An 18,670-nucleotide genomic window follows, 5' to 3' on the forward strand; every position below is an offset into this window, starting at 1 on the left:
CAATGTGCTCGATAGTCGTGTGAGGCACGAAATCAGTGAATTTTTTGGCTAATTGATATCAGTTTTGAATGCCACGCCTCTCATTGCGGCATAGTCAATTAGGCCATTTTGGCCATTTTTGAAGGGCTCTAGCGCCTTAAAAAACAAAAATATCAAAAAAAAGCAAAACGGGCCGACACAGATATTGACAATATTAATCTGTGTTGAAATAGTTATTTGTACAACAAGAGATCAAAGTTTGATATTTCTTCGAGTGCTTATTTTGAGTCCCGTGCAAGCGAAAGATTCTATAATAGATTCACGAGCATAGCGAGTGAATCTAATTTAGAATCTTGAGCGTAGTAAGGGATTCAAAAGCGCACGAGATGTAAATAACTTTGATCTCGTGTAGTACACAAAATTTTTCACCCTAAGCAGTGAGAACATACCTAGAGGGACAGAGATAATAGAACCCAAGTATATCGAACTTGTATTAGACCCCGCATGTTGAAATTACTATAAAGGTCACTTGAATGTCATTTTGTCTCACTCAGTGAGCAAAATCGCATTTTGCTCACTGAGTGAGACACAATCAGTGAGCAAAGTGCGATTTTGCTCACTGAGTGAGACAAAATGACTCAGTGAGCAAAATCGCATTTTGCTCACTATTTTTAAGAAGCAAAGTACCCTTGTTCGAGCTGCTGAGGTGAAAAAATCATTGCTCTAGCTTCAAAAACCACGGAGGAAAACGAGGAGTACGTTTGTATGCAGAAATGACCACTCCCGTTGGCTCTTAAAACTACTAACTATACTAGCTTACTAGCTGTAAGTTTTGTATTAAATTTAATTTTAAATTTAAAAATGTATTATATTATATGTACATATAAAGCGTGAATTACTGACACAGTCTGTAACGAGGCTTCCGACCACTTGACATTGGTACATTGTACAGACCGCGTAGTAGGATGCCGATGCCGACCAAAGTATTTGCCCTACGACCAAGGTCAGGGTGACTTTGGAGTGACGGAAGCTTGGTTGCCGCAAAAAATTCAAATAATCGCCGAAGAAATATTATGACTGCAGTTTATTAGCTCCATATCGCAAACATCTCAATTGATGATAAGCTGCAGCATGTGGCTCGACCTAATTCGCCGGCACACTCCGTTGATACATTCAGTCACTCGCACCGCCCGCTCGCCGCGGCCGTGTCAGACGATTAAAAATACAACGCGCCGGAATTAAAAAGTTTGTGTTCCATTTTTGAATTTGAACTCGTGTTCGTTCGCTTTGTAAGTATTTGGGCAATTTTACATGTTTTAAAATTGGCTTTGTAGATGATTGTTTTGCTTATAATTAATTACAATAAAGACAATACCTACAAGATTATTTTTACGCATATTCCTTAAGGATAATATTTATATTACGACATCGATAAAAATAGTTGAGTTAATCTATGTTTAAAAAAAGTAAGCAATGATATTTTTTCCTTTCATATAAATTTAATTTGTTTAATAGCGATATAATGATACCTATTTAACTGAGTACATTAATTCTCGATTATGTGTTATGTCAATAAAATGTAATTTAGTGTAATAATAAAATAGAAAAAACTTCATCACGCAATTTCTACTATAATTAAAAACTAGATTAAACGTACCTATAATAGTAGTACTAAATTAAATAGACAGTTACAAGTGTACAAGTGTCAACTATCGATTTTCATGACATTCAAAACCACCGTAATGATATGATAGGTGGATGGAAAACATGACATTTTCACGCCCCAGGCGGGGAAAAGTAAATGACAGGCTGCCATTTCCCGTGCAAGTTGAATGTCATAATTTAAAATGAGAAAGTCTTCTAATTTTAAATTATGACAGTCATTACCTATAGAGTAGTCTCCAGTACACACGGTATTCAAGGAAGGTAAAACTATAGGTAAAACGTTTCTGAATACTCTATGGTCTATGCGGTCAACCTAACAACAATCTACTGAAAAATTGTTGGTGTTAATGTTTATTTCAGGTCAAGCATCCTGTCACTATAGTCGAGAAATCCAATAACCTATTGGTATAAAATAGATAATGGTGCGGTTAATACTAAGCGCAGTTTCTAATTTTTTTATTTGCCGCCATTTTCTAATGACATTGACCATATACCATCAACAACCCGTAATCTCCTAGTGAAAGTATTATATTCTTTGCCCGTAATGTAACGCCTTGCTAAAATTCTAAGAAACGCATACATATTATTTTATCTGTATAATAATATTATTAAACCTATTAACCTATCCTTAAAAATTGCACAAATTTAATCAGCTACGATCTAAGCCCAACACTAATAGCAAAAAAAAAAAAAAAAAAACAACAGCAGCTGTCAGCGAAATTCATTACTACCCACAGTCACCCTTTTCTCGCCACATAGGTCTCGTGTTATTCGAAACGTGTGTGTAAACATTTGGAAATAACTTTTTTCATACAAAAATGCCTAAATCATACATTTCATTGATTGGAAAACAAGTGAAACTGTGCCGACGTGAATGTAAGTTTATTTTATTGTAATCGGTACCTTTTATCGGTAATTACATTACATCTCAGCTTCGTTTTCAGTATCATATTAGACTATACATGTCTGTTATATTTTGTAGTAATGAAGTATTTATTTTTAAGATTATTATAATGTAATATTTACCCAGATTTTGGCCGTTGTATATATAAATGTTGCTAAGTATTTTTCATGACACTAAGCTAAGTAGGTATATGATAATTACTGTAAATGTATTGACTTGTAAAACAGCCGTTGAGTCCTACCTACTTACAGAATTTTGAATTCATTTTTGAATATAGAATTTTAAAATTGGTAAATTAAAGAAATGCAAAATTATAATTAATCTTTCGTATTTCGTGTGGTGGTCAAAAATCGTGGATTCATACGTCAGTCGTGTGTCCGACACGAAAGCAGAAAAAAACATTCTAGAAAAAAAAATGCAAAAAATACAAATAAGTCGGCCAGGATCCTTATCGACACATAAAGAGGTTAAACTGTTTTTGAACAAACTCTCTCAAATAATGGAAAATCTAAATAATTCTTATTAATTAATGTGATATCCTACAAAAACCTTCGAATCTGTCGAACCAATTATTGATCTACTTGAGACCTTAGTTTAGACAAAGACATATGTGACTTCGTATAAGATGAATAAAGTCTAAGGAAAAAACGTGCCTCAGAAATCAAGAAAAAGTCATTCTCGGATAGATGGCGTACTCACCTTTAGCCTATGCTCGGCTAGATGGCGTGACGACACCGGCGTTTCATATTTAACAATTTTAACACATAGATATCAGTGAATGAACATGGGTCAAAATGATATAAAAGTAATAAAATCATTTATCCATATATATATATATTTTTTTGATAATTTTATACGTTTTCATTTTGAGTTTTAGTCGTGTGTCGATAGATGGCAGTAAATTTACTGCGACTACAAAATTTACTATGACAGGACCCCTCTAGTTTAGATGATAGATCACCTGTTTAAGTTCAGGTAATTACTATCTATCATTGGCACCAAGTATTTTACAGAACCCCTGGTGTAAAATTTTATTCAATAGAGTAACGTGCGTTCATGTTTGCGTTGTCTATTTTTGTATGGGATTTTGAACAGCGCGCCAAGCGGGACGTTATGAAAACTCAAAATCCCATACAAAATGACACTTAACGCAAATGCGTATGTCACGTCACGCTATCGAATGAAATTTAGTTGTAATAATAAATATAATAAGTTTTTTATTGTTTTGTAAGTGTTTTTATATTTTACTTTTATATTCATATTGTAAATAACCTAACCCAAGATATGAAATGAATAAAGAGAATAATATGCTAATATATTCATTATCAACAGACCCAGTTCCGATAATAATTACAGTGGTAGGTAGGTACATAGTTTGAGTGTGGCGTGCTTGCCCTTATGGGGTCAAGGAATCTTGTTGCTATTCGATTTAAAAATTAGATGCTAGTACATTTTAAATAAATAGTTTGTTCAATTGTTATTACACAAATTATCACAATCAGTGCCCTGTTTATCAAAAGCTTGTAACTCGTATAATACAAGTGGAAGTCCCTTTTTGACAGCTTTTGTTAGAAAGGGACTTCCACTTGTATTACAATTTACAAGTTAAATACAAGCTTTTGATAAATAGGGTACAGATGACCATGGAATCTTGTAGAATTGTTGTTTTTTTAGGAAAAAATCTGTTTTTATTAGTACTTATAATAAAAACAGATTTTTTAGAAAGAATTTGATTTATTCCCTAGCATAACATTAATATTAAGAAAATTAAAATAAATATGATTAAATCTACATGTCATTAAAATACGTCAAACATAAGGCAAAGCAATGAGAAGGACATTTGACTACTCAATCCGTATTTATTTAAGTAACTAGCGACCCGCCCCGGCTTCGCACGGGTTAACAAATTATACACCTACACCTTCCATAAGTATCACTCTATTGATAGGTGAAAACCGCATTAGAATCCGTTCAGTAGTTTATGAGTTTATCGCGAACATACAAACACACAAACAGACAGACGCGGCGGGGGACTTTGTTTTATAAAGTGTAGTGATTTGTTGTGTAGTGAGAAGTTTTTGAGAGCGAAAATTGCAAAACACTATTTCAATAATTTAGGTACTTTTAATTGGTACTGTCAGGTGGTTTTTACAGGTTTTTTATCTTGTCGTATTAGTAACATACGACGAGATGAATATATATCACGAAGGTGAATATATTTACATGGTTAATGTTGTATTTTTTTCCAGATTTCATCATGTCTTCAGCCACAGCCACTAAAAATGGATCCGTCCAAGGATTAGCTGCCAAGGCGCCATGGTAAGTTTACTTTAACTTTTCATAACCACAATTTCCTCTCGACTAAGGAGTTTTTTTAAATATAGTAAAAGTAGGTAGCCTGATTATAATATTAACTTTTAATTATAAAAAAATAGGCGTGGCTCATTTTCAGAGATACTCATACTCATACTCATACTCATAATATTTATTGCATATCACATTGTATCTTAACCTATTACATAGAATTGTGTACAATATGACACCCTGTAGGGCACAGCAAACAGTTTAATAAGAGGAGATCGAGTTTTTTGTACAAAATAATAAGATTATATTAATTAGTGTTATTTATTGTATAGGTGCTTTATTAATTGCAATTATTGGTCGTGAAAAAATTCATTTAAAGTATAATAAGCTTTTTTAATGAGGTGATCTTTTAGTTTTTTAAAGAATTCATTGTCGGACTTGGTGTTATTTATTTCGTTACTAATTTTATTGAATATTTTTATTGCCATTGAGTTAGGACTTTTTGAATGTAGTTTGAGTTTTGAGGGGATAACCTGCACCAGCTTATTTTGAAACCTACTGGCGTAACGTCGGGGTATATCTGAATGTTTGGTATAAAATTGAGGGTATTTTTTTACAAACTTACATGTTTCCAAAATGTATATTGATGTTAGGGTAAGTATTTTTAGATCGATGAAGTGTGTCTTACTACTTTCCGGTATATTTATGTTAGCCAAGATTCGAACACATTTTTTTTGTAATATAAATAGGCTTTCCACATCTGTGCTATTCCCCCATAGAATGACACCATAGGTAAGCCAAGCATGGGCATAGGAATAGTAAGCTGTTAAGGCGGTGTTGAGGTCGCATGCTTTTTTTAATTCGCGTAAGGCATACGTGAACTGGGACAATTTCGTTTTTATTTTTGCTACATGCGCTTTCCAGTTAACATTGCAGTCAACTTCGAAACCTAGAAGAGGAGCGGTATCTACACATTCTAATTTTATATTATTGAAGGTGAAATTAATATTAAGGGGTGTTTTTTGATAAGGCCTAAACTGTAAGATTTTTGTTTTTGAAAAATTTACTTCCAAATTGTGATCCGATAACCAGTCAACTACGTTTGTTAATAAAGTGCTTAAGTCTTGTGTTATATTATAATCGTCTGTACACGAAGTGAGGATGGAGATATCGTCGGCAAATAAAGTACACGTCTGCTGTATAGTTTTTGGAAGGTCGTTGATATATATCAAGAACAGGAGACATCCTATTGAGCTGCCTTGAGGTATGGAATGTTTCATCAATTTTAAATCCGAATGTGTGTAATTTATTTCGCTATTATTTTGATCGTAATTTTGTATTTCTATGCATTGCTGAGATTTCAAATGTTATTTGATATTGAAATTAATGAGCTTCACAAAGAATCCCAAATGTATAAATAATAATAATTCCATCCGGTTCGAAGGACCAATGTAATCTATGTACCTAATTAACACATTAAAAAAAATGTGTGCTTTGCAAAAAGTGTGAAAAATTTTTACGTGTCATGTTCAAACCATAGCAAATAGGTATATACAAAAAGTATGCAATTAAGTAATCGGTTGTCAGCCAACGAATGAATCTCGCTTTGAATGTTGGTTTTACTTTTAATTGATGCTCGTTTATTGAAACATTAAGCAAATAAATATAAATATTGTATAAAAACTTATAAACTAAAAGTAACTAAATTATAGTAAGTATCCTAAATTAATAAAAATAAAACATCTCTAAACGTAAACTACAATAAAAAATCACCCCTTGGCAAGGTGCCGTAGACGCTGGCAGCATTACCTCGCTGAATTGCAATGGTTAGATGGAATAAGATAAACTATGGGGCAAGAAAAACACTTGTAGGGTAAATAAACAAAGCTACTTAATGATATTAAAAACTAAATTTAATGATAACACTAAAACTAATGCACAAATAAAATTAAAACGTACGTCGAAGGAATTTCCTTTTCCCGAGCACAATAATAGTAGTTTGTGTTACAAGGGATCAAAATGATATATTTCCGTCAAGGGCGTACATTGAATCCTGAGCGTAATGAGGGATTCAAGTGTTAACGCCCAAGACGAAATAATTTTGATACCGTGTGACCACATACTGCTTTCCACATCAACTATGAGGAAATTGTTATGTTCCAAAATATGTATTATTTGACCAAAAAAAATAGTATGCAAGAAAGAAAACATCGTAGTAGTAGTAGTAGTAAACTCTTTATTGTACAAAAAGACATATCAAAAATAACATACAATTAGTAAGAAGTACAAAGGCGAACTTATCCCTTTGAGGGATCTCTTCCAGTTAACCTTTGAGTAGATGAGAGGAGAAAGTGAAAAGAGGGTGACAAATGCAGCAAAATGTACAACAAGGTACCAGAAAGATAAAGGATATAAATACATACAAAATTTATAGGATAAACATACATATATTACACAAAAAGGAATGGGGAAAATACACTAAAAATTGGAAAGAATTAGAACGATATAAAGCAACTATACAATAGAAATATAGACAAATTAATCAGTCAGATCAGACATCGTATACTAGAACAGAAAAATACAACTTTGGTCCCTCCTAGCAGGGAAAAAAGAGCCACTTTGATCCCTCCTAGCGGGGAAGAAAAAGCCCTTTTTCGAATAGGTGATGTGAAAAGTATGTTTCTATCTTGTTTTATCTTGAATTATGCCCTGATCCTATTATGAAGTTTTATTTTGCCTGTAAAGCAATGCCTGTAAAGTAATTTTTGCACTTAAATTTATTCAAATCTGAGCCATATACATAATGTTTATTTTTGGTTAACAGGTTTTAAAACATTCTAAAAACGTTTAATGGTAATATTTTATCAAAGGTCAAGGACACTTGGCATAATGATGTGAAGGGTTCAATTCGTTTCGCAAGAAATATATCCCAGTAGCAGGCAAGGAAAAGTGCACAGAAACTAAACTTTACCAGGAAAAACACTATTTATAAAAGTAAAATAAAAAAAAAGAAACATAAAAGTAAAGAAAACAAAAAATAAAAAAAAGTAAAGATTAATACATCGGATGGGCTGTAAAAAACCGGTCAAGTGTGAGTCGGACTCGCGTCCCAAGGGTTCCGTACATAAGTCCGACTCACGCTAGGTTTTCCTGTCATCTATAGGTAAACTACTAATTTGTGTATTTGTTTAATAATTTTAGGCCCAGTAGTTTCAGAGATACATCAGACAGACGCACGAGTGATCCTATAAGGGTTCCGTTTTTCCTTTTGAGGTACGGAACCCTAAAAACGTAAAACCGGTTTTCGGAGACGTAATCAGACAGCCTAATAATACAACTCAAATCTACATAAGCATAATTTTATTAAGTTTATACAGGTTGGTGTAAAAATAACTCTTTTTGACAGTTGTATTAAGAGGAAACGGGGCGGCCGTTTCTCCATACAAACGTAATCCCATTTTCCTCTTTAGATATTAACATTATAAAATATATTTGTACATAATTTGATGTATATTAATCATAGCTATGCCCCTACTTTTGACTTTTTTCGATTTTATGATTCTTGTAAAGATTACGACCGACAGATTTCATACAAATTTTGAAATGCTCCTAACTCTTATAATAATTAATAATTCGAAAAAATCTAACGAAGTAACGTAACGTAGAGGCATAGCTCTGGTTGATAGACAACAAATTGTATATTTTTTTTTATAATGCTAATATCCAGAGAGGATAATGAGGACTACGTTTGTATGACAAGGCGATTGCGCGGGTCCTCCACTTTCGTCTTAACCTTAAGCACAGCGATACACAAACATACTATTTAAAAAAACCGGACAAGTGCGAGTCGGACGCGCCCACCGAGGGTTCCGTACTTTTTAGTATTTGTTGTTATAGCGGCAACAGAAATACATCATCTGTGAAAATTTCAACTATCTGACTATCACGGTTCATGAGATACAGCCTGGTGACAGACGGACGGACGGACGGACGGACGGACGGACAGCGGAGTCTTAGTAGTAGTAGTAGTAATAGGGTCCCGTTTTTTACCCTTTGGGTACGGAACCCTAAAAAGGTCATTTCATAGGTTTAGGCAACCGTCAACATATATTCTAAGAAAAGTCATCACAATACGTAAAACATCTATTATTAGTATACACACTCTGATTCGGCCTTCTAGTCCAATGGAAATGGATTTATAAGTCAATTTGCAGGCGGCGCAAGAGCTGATCGAAGCTGCGGCGATTTAGGCGCGCACGCATGTCTCCGCCATTAACCTTTATCTGCCCGATTCGAACTTTGAGATACGTCATTTAGTAGATCTAGAAACGATATGGATTAGATGTATCAGTGTCAAAAGTGACGTTTTTGTTTGAAGAAACGTCACATTTGACACTGACGTATCTAATCCATATCGTGTCTAGATTTATTAATTAACGTATCTTAATGTTCGAATCGGGCCGTATGTGGCAGTACGTCACGTCACAAGTTTAATAGTTATTTACGATACAAGTGTGAATACGTTTTTGGCAAAAATTTCATTTTTGGTACAAGCTTTTGTCGTTTTCTATGGAATACGAGTATAGGTAATCACCTATCAGCCGTCATAGACAATGACATGTCTGACGCCTCGGCCCGGGCCCGGCCCGGTCTAGCGTGAGTCATTTATGGGGGCAAATGAGGCATGGGGAATAGATACATTTGCAAATAGAGTGAACATTTAAGCGGACGATCCTGGGTGTTCCATTGGGAGTTTCTCAAAAATTGTGCAAAATATGAAATATCGAGGTGATCATCATTGAACACAAAGTATTTATAGGTTTATTAGGGGTGTGGCTTTCCGAGAAAACACACCAAATGTCAAAATTACTATACCTACGTAGCATAAAGGAAAAAATATATTAAAAAATATTTAATTACATAGTACATTTTTTTATATATATTTTTAATTGATACAATTTAATAAACATAATATACAAATTAAAACTAAACTAAACCTATCTTAATAATATGCGGTCTAAATTATAGCTACAAATATCTCATATTCCGCTGGCAATTGGTAGTGTGCCCACAAGACTGGCCGCGTTTCCTCGCTGGATGGCAATGCCAATGCGCTGAGCGAGGAGCGACCCAGCCCTGCGGTCACGGTTATTTTTAATATCAAATATAAAATAAATAATTCTTTTGTTAAAATCTCCATTACAAGTCACTTGGCAACCGGCTCGCGAGTCGCGATCAGGCGCGATTTAGCCGCACGCGCATGCGTCAGTCGTTAGCCTTTTACGTGACCGACTTGACCCGGTGACAATGAATCCGAGGCCCAAGGCCATCCAGTTTTGGATAATTTTGGTGTCGTCTACATTCTCCGAATCATTTTAATTAGAAAAAAAAACATAGGTAGCGTAGGTACAGGTGAGCGAATTCCAAAAAAATATGTACCTACATTTCATTCATGGCTTCAAAATATTGACTTCTTGCGCTCATTTTACTCAGAATCATTCGTACGTTCACGCCTCATGCATGAAAAAATGTGTCCCAAGATTTCCTTTCCAGATCGTCACATTTTTGTATGATTTTTTTTATTTGTAAGAACGTGACGCACTGGAAAAATATTTTTTCATACAAAATTTTGGGACACATTTTTTCATGTATGAGGCGTGAATGTACAAATGATTCTGAGTAAAATGAGCCCAAGAAGTCAATATTTTGAAGACAGGAATGAAATGTACATTTTTTTGGAAAACGCTCAGGTACAGTCGCCACCAGATATATCGAAGCGGCCAAGGCGCTCACAAATATCTGAACACGCCTCTATTGTCAAGGCGTTAGAGTGCGTGTTCCGATATTGTGAACACCTTGGCCGCTCCGATATATCTGATTGCGACTATACTAACTTTACATTCATTTCATAATTTATTATTTTGAACCGTAACATGGGCAATAAGACACTTTAGTATTTACCTAGAGACTGCCTACATAACTGTCAACGGTTATATCGTACTTAAAATTCAACTATTTTTATTTTATGTTTTTGTTAAGCATAGGATATTACATATAGTTTAGAGAGGGTTTTTCAACAATGTCATAAACTTTTAAAAATAGTCAAGTTTTAGAAATAATAATCTATGTTTTATCCTATAAATATAAAATAACATAGGTACAGTCGCCATCAGATATATCAGAGCGGCCAAGGTGCTGAAAAATATCTGAACACGCACTCTAACGCCCTGACAATAGAGGCAGGGGCGTATTTACCATAGGGCCAAGGGGGCCATGGCCCGGGGCGGCAGGCCGCAGGGGGGCGGCGAAGCCGCCCCCTTGCGGCTTTTTCTGGGCGCCTTTTATAATCAAACTTAGCTATATTTTTTATTATATTTTAATTGACATTTAAATTAATAAACAAACGAACGCTTCAAACCCCACCAATTGCTAAAAATATCTACCAACAAGTACCTAAATTAAGCAACATTTTCGTTCAAAAGTATTAGTACGGCGCAGTGCCGGATTTACCACTAGGCTGAGTAGGCTGAAGCCTATGGCGGCAGATTTTAGGGGGCGGCAAATTTGGGTCAAAAAAATATTTTATTAGCTGTTCAGATAGGGTCGACCAGAATTTTGTCGCTCCCCTATTTATTTGTAAAATTTAAATAACAAGCCTTGTCGATTTTGCCGCCCTCTGTCATGTCAAGACCCTTTATATTGAGACAGACAGACGGCCGGACGGACAACAAAGTGATCTTATATGGGTTCCGTTTTTTTCCTTTTAAAGTACGAAACCCTAAAAATGTACCTACTATTTTCTCGAAAAAATTTCGCGCTCGCTACGCTCGCGTTTTCACGTACGTACCTAACATTATTTGTTACCCATCTGACTATATACATACAGGCGGTTCTTGTGTCTTCGTGGTATTGAATCTCACTAAATTGTTCCGATCCCATGCCGAAACTCAGTACAGATAGAGTGCTCTCGATATCAGGTACAAATACAATACTTTTCATGACTTTCCAGCACCACAGAATGAGGGATAATGGTACGGCCTGTGTAATACGCATCCCTACTACTGTCGTCTGCATAGCAATGATTATCATTGATATGCAGCAATGACAGCACAGAACCTAGTGCAACGCCAGCGGTAATGTCCACACTATCGGAGCAGCTTCCGTCTACTATACGGCTCATGTGAAAGCTAGCGATCCATTTGTATAACATATAGTCCCTCGAGCAGACTCGATGCCAGACCCGACCGAACTCCTTAGCTATATCCAGCCTGACTGCCATATCTCACCTTGATTCTCAATGGCCAAAACCCAGCAGTACCCACCGGTCACCGATCAGATCAGGCAAATATAACGAGGTCGCATCGTCATTGAGTGACAAAAACGGCCCATATAAATCTGTATCTAGAATAGTGACATTAGTGACGTCACCTTTCTGCACTCAAAAGAATAAAAAAATATCTACGTTCCACTATCAGCGGAGAGCGCCTGAATAGCTTAGCTCTTCTTAATATAGAAGCTGAGCTGACAAACGTTTTAAATTACGACAGCGTTATTGATGATTTTGTCAACCAATTTGTACATAGGAAAACAATGTAAATGCCTATGTGAGTAAATGGTAAATGTTTAGTTTTTTTTTATTTCACACCCCAAAGGTACTTGTTGCAGGTTTTTTTTTTCTTAAATAAAATACTTTATCGTCACTGATGAAGGGGGGCGGCAAATCAAAATGGCCCGGGGCGCCAAATTTGTAAATACGCCTCTGAATAGAGGCGTGTGAAGATATTTGTGAGCACCTTGGCCGCTCCGATATATCTGATGGCGACTGTACATATACAAATATTTAATAGTACATTACGATACAAGTTTAGTATATTTTAATTGCAACCGATCATTGTCTGTGTTTCTCTGTAATGCAACTGTAACTCAATAAATTTGTATAAGTATTTACTAATTACCTACCTAGTATGATCTTTGACTGAACGCATCATTTCCTTTACATACATACATAGTATGAATATGACAATGTATTCTTCAAGAAAATATGGCTGCTCAAGAAGTAATACAGCAAGTAATTAAGTATATTACAAGCAGCATATATTTAAGAGCCATAAAATTGATTTATGATAAAGCTGTACTCACTGTGACTTCTATGAGGTATAAGATCTCGTTAAACGGGTTTTGAAGTCACATATATACTAAAGGGGCCCAGTGTTTAACAGTCCGCCGGACGGTATCGGCCTGTCAGTTGTTCGGAACTGTCAAAATTTTGCCGATACCGTCCGGCGGACTGTTAATCAGTGGGCCCCTTAAGTTTGAAGGATTCTACGTTGCGTTAACTATTTACAAAAATACCTAGATGCAAAGTATGTTACACTTTTAAATAATTTATTTGTTTAAATAAACTCGTATTTCCTAAATATATTTATCCACAATAATTATAATACAAGTCAACGTTAGGAAAAATGATTAACGCAAGACAAAAATAAGATAGGTATTTGATTAAGGTCTAATTGTCTATCGTTTTTAACTCGACTCATATATACCTACTGTATGAAAATGTATGAATAATAAGACATATTTTCGAGGTGTAGACGAATTAAACTTAACAATTAAATGCACTTAGTATTCAACTGTAGATATTGTTTAATACCTTCAAAATATTGCACGAAATAATATTGCTAAATAGGTTTGTTTACCATTTAGATCTTTGGCAATTTCCATTGACCCTGACTAACCTGTAGTAAGAGTAATATGGTTGACGTCATAGTAAATATATCACTGTATTTATAAATAAAACATCCGTTATGCTGTGATAAAATAAGTAATGACTGACGCTTTATTAGTATACAACGAGAAATACAAACAAATTATTTTGAATCCTACTAAGTTAAAAAAGTATAACATACCGTGTTTAGCGGAACTAATCGATTTTCTCATTATAACGTTAATAACTAAAACGATTTCTCTAACTTAGGCGAAATGAGGATCGCTGGTACCGTAAAACGGGGTGAGTAGGTTTCGCGGGGAGCTATGGGTTATGAATGGGGAGAGAAGGTTTGAGAGGGGGGTGAGGTGTGTTTTTAAGGCTACTGCTACAGAAATAATGTATTCCAATTTAAAATGGGGCTATAGTAATACGCATAATAAAAAAAAATCGATCCAACAATCTTCCAAAATCACCTTTGTATGAAAAACCCTCTCACCCCAAATACGAGGCACTACGGGGTGAGGTGGGTTTTCCTCTTTATCGTCAAAGTTATGAAATGGAACTACCTCAAATAAAATACAAACGTCCGAACCACTTATTATATACACCATTCAGTTTTCACATGTAAAAATAAAATTTTATCGACGTTTGAAAGTCAAATTTCACCCAACTCACCCCATTTTACGGTACCTAATGGATTTTCGTAAAACATTGCTCGCCTAGGCCGGCAAATTGATCCTACTTACATTGTATTTTTAGGTTATGAATAGTTTCCAGGTTGTATTTTTGTGCATTATTGAGAAAAATACTATAAATAAATACTTGGATAAGATTTTCCGGCTTTGAGTTTATAAAACGGTACGGCTTGACCCTTTATATTCTACTCTTGTAGCCCCTAATTTCCTGGCCTTAGACATGTCCTCGTACTATTTCTTCTACAGCCAATTTGAAGACGGGTATCGTTGCGGTATATAACCCGGCGGAGTAAAATACTGTTTGCACAGAGAACGACGGCCATTGTCGAAACGTTTCCGCTAATTGTGCAACTGCAACTGCACATGCGCCGGCGCATTAGTGAAAGTCTCCCGCTGCGCGCGGGCGGGTCGGTTTAGCTAGGTTTGACTAAGGGTGCAACCTCGGAAAAGTGATTTATAGTACGTTGTGTTGGTTAAAATTGCCACATATAATCTCTCAATATAACTCTTGTTTTTGTATCCTACTGTTCTTTCTGTTCATGGGTTTAAGTTTAGTCTTAATTACTTATACAAATACTTATTTCACAAGTTTTATTCAATAATTAGCACATTCATTGTATAGAATAGATCATTAACTTTATGTTTTTAACATCAGTTCCTATTACTGGCTCCAAGCTTAGTACATAAGTAAATATGAGGTAACTTGGAGTTCAACGTGCTAACAATGCGTGTCGTAAGACTTGAGCGTCTCGTGCAACGCCTAAATATATGTGTCGTTTTCAAGCAAAAGGTGCCATATTGTCGCTTGCCATAAGGACGCATTGACAGGTTATTCGTATTAAGATCCAAGCTTTCGTCCTTATGGTAACCGACAAAGCGGTACCTTTTGCTTGAAAACGTCACATATTCATTTGTTTAAGTACCTACATGTATTTGTAACATACCTAGAGGTAGGTACCTACTTTCAGCCTAGGTTTGTCTAGTGATTTTTGGCCCATCTCCAGTTATTGACACATTGAGTCTACGACGTTATCGTCAAAACTTAGAATATGCTGTGCCAAGGATATTCTATTTTCTTAACCACATTTACTGCTACATTTAACTTACTGTTTATGAAATGTCAAAACTAAATATTTGTTACAGTAAAATTTGTATTAAAAGATTACATTTGTGCAAAAAAACTAGACTTCATACATTATGATGCATTCGCTTCCTACGTTGGTTTTTGCAAAAAAATTTAGTGCTTTCGTCATGTTTGTTTGTGATTTTTCAGTGTATTTTCTTAAATTTAGTTAGATTGCTATAAGTAAATCTTTAATTTATCCATGTAGCTAAGAACCTTATACCTTACCTTATAGAGAATATAGAGATCGAACTATAAGAAAAAGAAACACATACTAGTTAAAAATTGTAAACAAAACGTGTTTTAAACATAATAAACATCGTTAAAAGTGTGTCAATAATCAGACAGAATTTGCGTAATTATTTATACTTGAGTATCGGTAGGTTTATTGAACTTCGAGATAAGAGGTTTTCGTAAATAACTTTCAGTTTTGTGATAATGTGGTTCAACTTATCATTTGTGAATAGCAGAAGAAGGCGGCATAGATTATTCGGGTAAGAAAAAATTTTTTTTAGGGTTCCGTACCCAAAGGGTAAAAACGGGACCCTATTACTAAGACTCCGCTGTCCGTCCGTCCGTCCGTCCGTCTGTCACCAGGCTGTATCTCACGAACCGTGATAGTCTAGACCGGCGGTCGGCAACCTGCGGCCCGCGGGCCGCATGCGGCTCGTGAAACTGTCACTTGTGGCCTGCGAGCCTCTCTGGCTATGTAATATTGAGAAACGACAATGTCTGATATAGTCATAAATATTAACAAAGTGCGGCCCGCGTCAACTTACTCAACGTTAACTACGCTACTAAAACTACGCAAAAAAAGGTTGCCGACCGCTGGTCTAGACAGTTAAAATTTTCACAGATGATGTATTTCTGTTACTGCTATAACAACAAATAGTAAAAACAGAATAAAATAAAGATTTAAGTGGGGCTCCCATACAACAAACGTGATTTTTGACCGAAGTTAAGCAACGTCGGGCGGGGTCAGTACTTGGATGGGTGACCGTTTCTTTTTTGCCGTATTTTGCCTTATGGTACGGAACCCTTCGTGCGCGAGTCCGACTCGCACTTGCCCGGTTTTTTGGGATAGGTAAGTACCTACCCTTCAGTTTGGTTGCACCTTACGAGACTAAGCTCGTTTAGGGCGGTTTCAGACTAGCGTTTTTTTCTGCGCGTCGGTTTCGGCGTTAGGCGCTTACACGCGCGCTATATTTCGCTACATTTGGTCTATATACGCTATACGCGCTTCCAAAAATGAGCTTATAAGCGCGTATAAAACGCTAGTCTGAAACCGACCTTACACTTTAGACTAGCCGGCAGAGATCTTTTCTAAGAAGCCAAGATCTGAATTTGAATGTGCAATAAACGGCATTGATACCTGGAGCCTAGCCAAGATGACAATCTTTAATAGAAAACACCGATCGAAAGTTAAACAATGCATGGAAATAGTTAAGTACGTGACTTTTCGCAGCATCTGTTATACTGATTATTTTTTCTTTTTTCTTGGCGTTGGTCGATGTTCGATTGTTATCTTGGTTAGACCCCTTGAGGGAGACCGTGAATCTCGAAAATCTACGTTTCGTCGATTTGTTGCTCTGTCTGGAAATATATGAAACTATGCTTATAAACTGTTTGAAATCAATATCATACACCAAAGAAAATGTGACCCAGTCCAAGTAAAAAAAAAACATAAAAAATAATTGTTTCCTATCCCTTCTTAGGGCCACTTGCACCATTCACTAACCCGGGGTTAACTGGTTAAACCAGGAGTTACCATGGTTACCAGTACAATTAGAGACTGGGTTAACGGTTTAACCGGTTAACCCCGGGGTAGTGGGATGGTGCAAGTGACCCTTAGTTGGATAGGTACTAAACTATGATTTATGATGATCGTGGTTATTTCCCTATGTCATAGCTGTTTGTTTATGTTTTAAATAATTTATTTTTAGTAAAATAAATAGGAGTAGACAAACTTACACTGATTATGATAAAGCGTGAAGCATTTTTTGCTCTGTTTCCAAAATTGCTTACATTAGATATAAATAGTTTATAATCCATATTCTGCCAAATCTTTCGGCAGCCAACATAAACACTTCCACTGCCGGAACAGAGGTCAATGCCACCGGCCGAGAACCGAACCCGTTCGTTTCGGCAACGCTTGCGCAAATCTCAGCATTGACACACTTGCACGTTGCATGCCGGCTATCGTGTTTGTAAATACGGAGTGGAAATGTTTTTGACAATTATTAGGATTATTACTGTCATTAAGGCCCACTTGCACCATCCTAGTAATCGGGGATAAGCGGTTAAACCGTCAAACCCAGTGTCAAATTGTAGTGGTAATCATGGTAACTCCAGGCTCCAATTTCACCACGGTGACAGGTGCGACAATTGTAAAACATCACTGTTGCTGACGTCACATGCATCCATGGGCTACGGTTACCGCTTACCATCGGGCGGGCCGTATTCCTGTTAGCCACCATCATTGTTTTATTAAAAAAACTTTATTATATCGGAAAAAAACAGATATTTCTCTTGCTAAGTTTATGACAATTGTCACAAGAAACACTACAATTGTCACGAAATTTCGACATATAACTCATTACCTGTCAAGAATTACCTACAATTCTTCTAAATCTTGACAATTGTCAGAAACTTCGCAAAAGAAATATCTGTTTTTTTCCGATATAATAAAGTTTTTTTTAATAAAACAATGATGGTGGCAAACAGGAATACGGCCCGCCCGATGGTAAGTGGTAACCGTAGCCCATGGATGCCTGTGACGTCAGCAACAGTGATTTTACAATTGTCGCACCTGTCACCGTGGTGAAATTGGGGCCAGGTTGAACCGGTTATCCCCGGGTTAGTGAAGTGGCGCTTGATAAATTTAAATATGATGGAGGGTAGAAGTAAAGAGAACAATCTCCATCTATCAAAGTGTCCGTCAAAAAACCTTAAATAGGTGGCGCTACAATACCTAGAATATTGGATAAAAAAATTCAAATAATAGGGAATATTAGACAAAGCTCTGCGTAGGTGGCACCTTTGTGGCACATAGGTACAGTAAACAAACCACATTGACACATGGCCTACCGCGAAACAAGAAAATCGAAATTTCGTTATCTAATCTCTCTATCACTCTTGCGTATTCGAGCGATAAAGAGGCAGATAATTAAATTTCGATTTTCGCGTTTACCGGTAGACCCTTGTTAACAAACCGCCTTGATGCATCAATGTCATATTTTATTGTCTGTGAAAACTTGTCAAAAAACAGTTTAAGGCACAGTATGTATAAGTTA

General features: G+C 36.0%; 1 protein-coding gene across 2 annotated transcripts in view; it reads left to right on the forward strand.

The window, feature by feature from the left end:
- Positions 1–1,118: 1,118 nt before the first annotated feature.
- Positions 1,119–18,670, forward strand: part of LOC134789706 (17-beta-hydroxysteroid dehydrogenase 13-like) — a 45,176-nt gene continuing 27,624 nt past the window's right edge. Inside the window, exons 1-2 of one of the 2 annotated variants that reach the window (XM_063760331.1) lie at positions 1,119–1,268; positions 4,798–4,867. In XM_063760331.1, coding sequence (XP_063616401.1) covers positions 4,806–4,867 — 62 coding nt within the window. In that variant the 5' untranslated portion in view covers positions 1,119–1,268; positions 4,798–4,805. Of the gene's footprint in view, positions 1,269–2,447; positions 2,521–4,797; positions 4,868–18,670 lie in introns of those variants that run through there. The other variant, XM_063760330.1, reaches the window with a different exon arrangement.

The sequence above is a fragment of the Cydia splendana genome, chromosome 4, assembly GCF_910591565.1.
Source record: "Cydia splendana chromosome 4, ilCydSple1.2, whole genome shotgun sequence".
NCBI lineage: Eukaryota > Metazoa > Arthropoda > Insecta > Lepidoptera > Tortricidae > Cydia > Cydia splendana.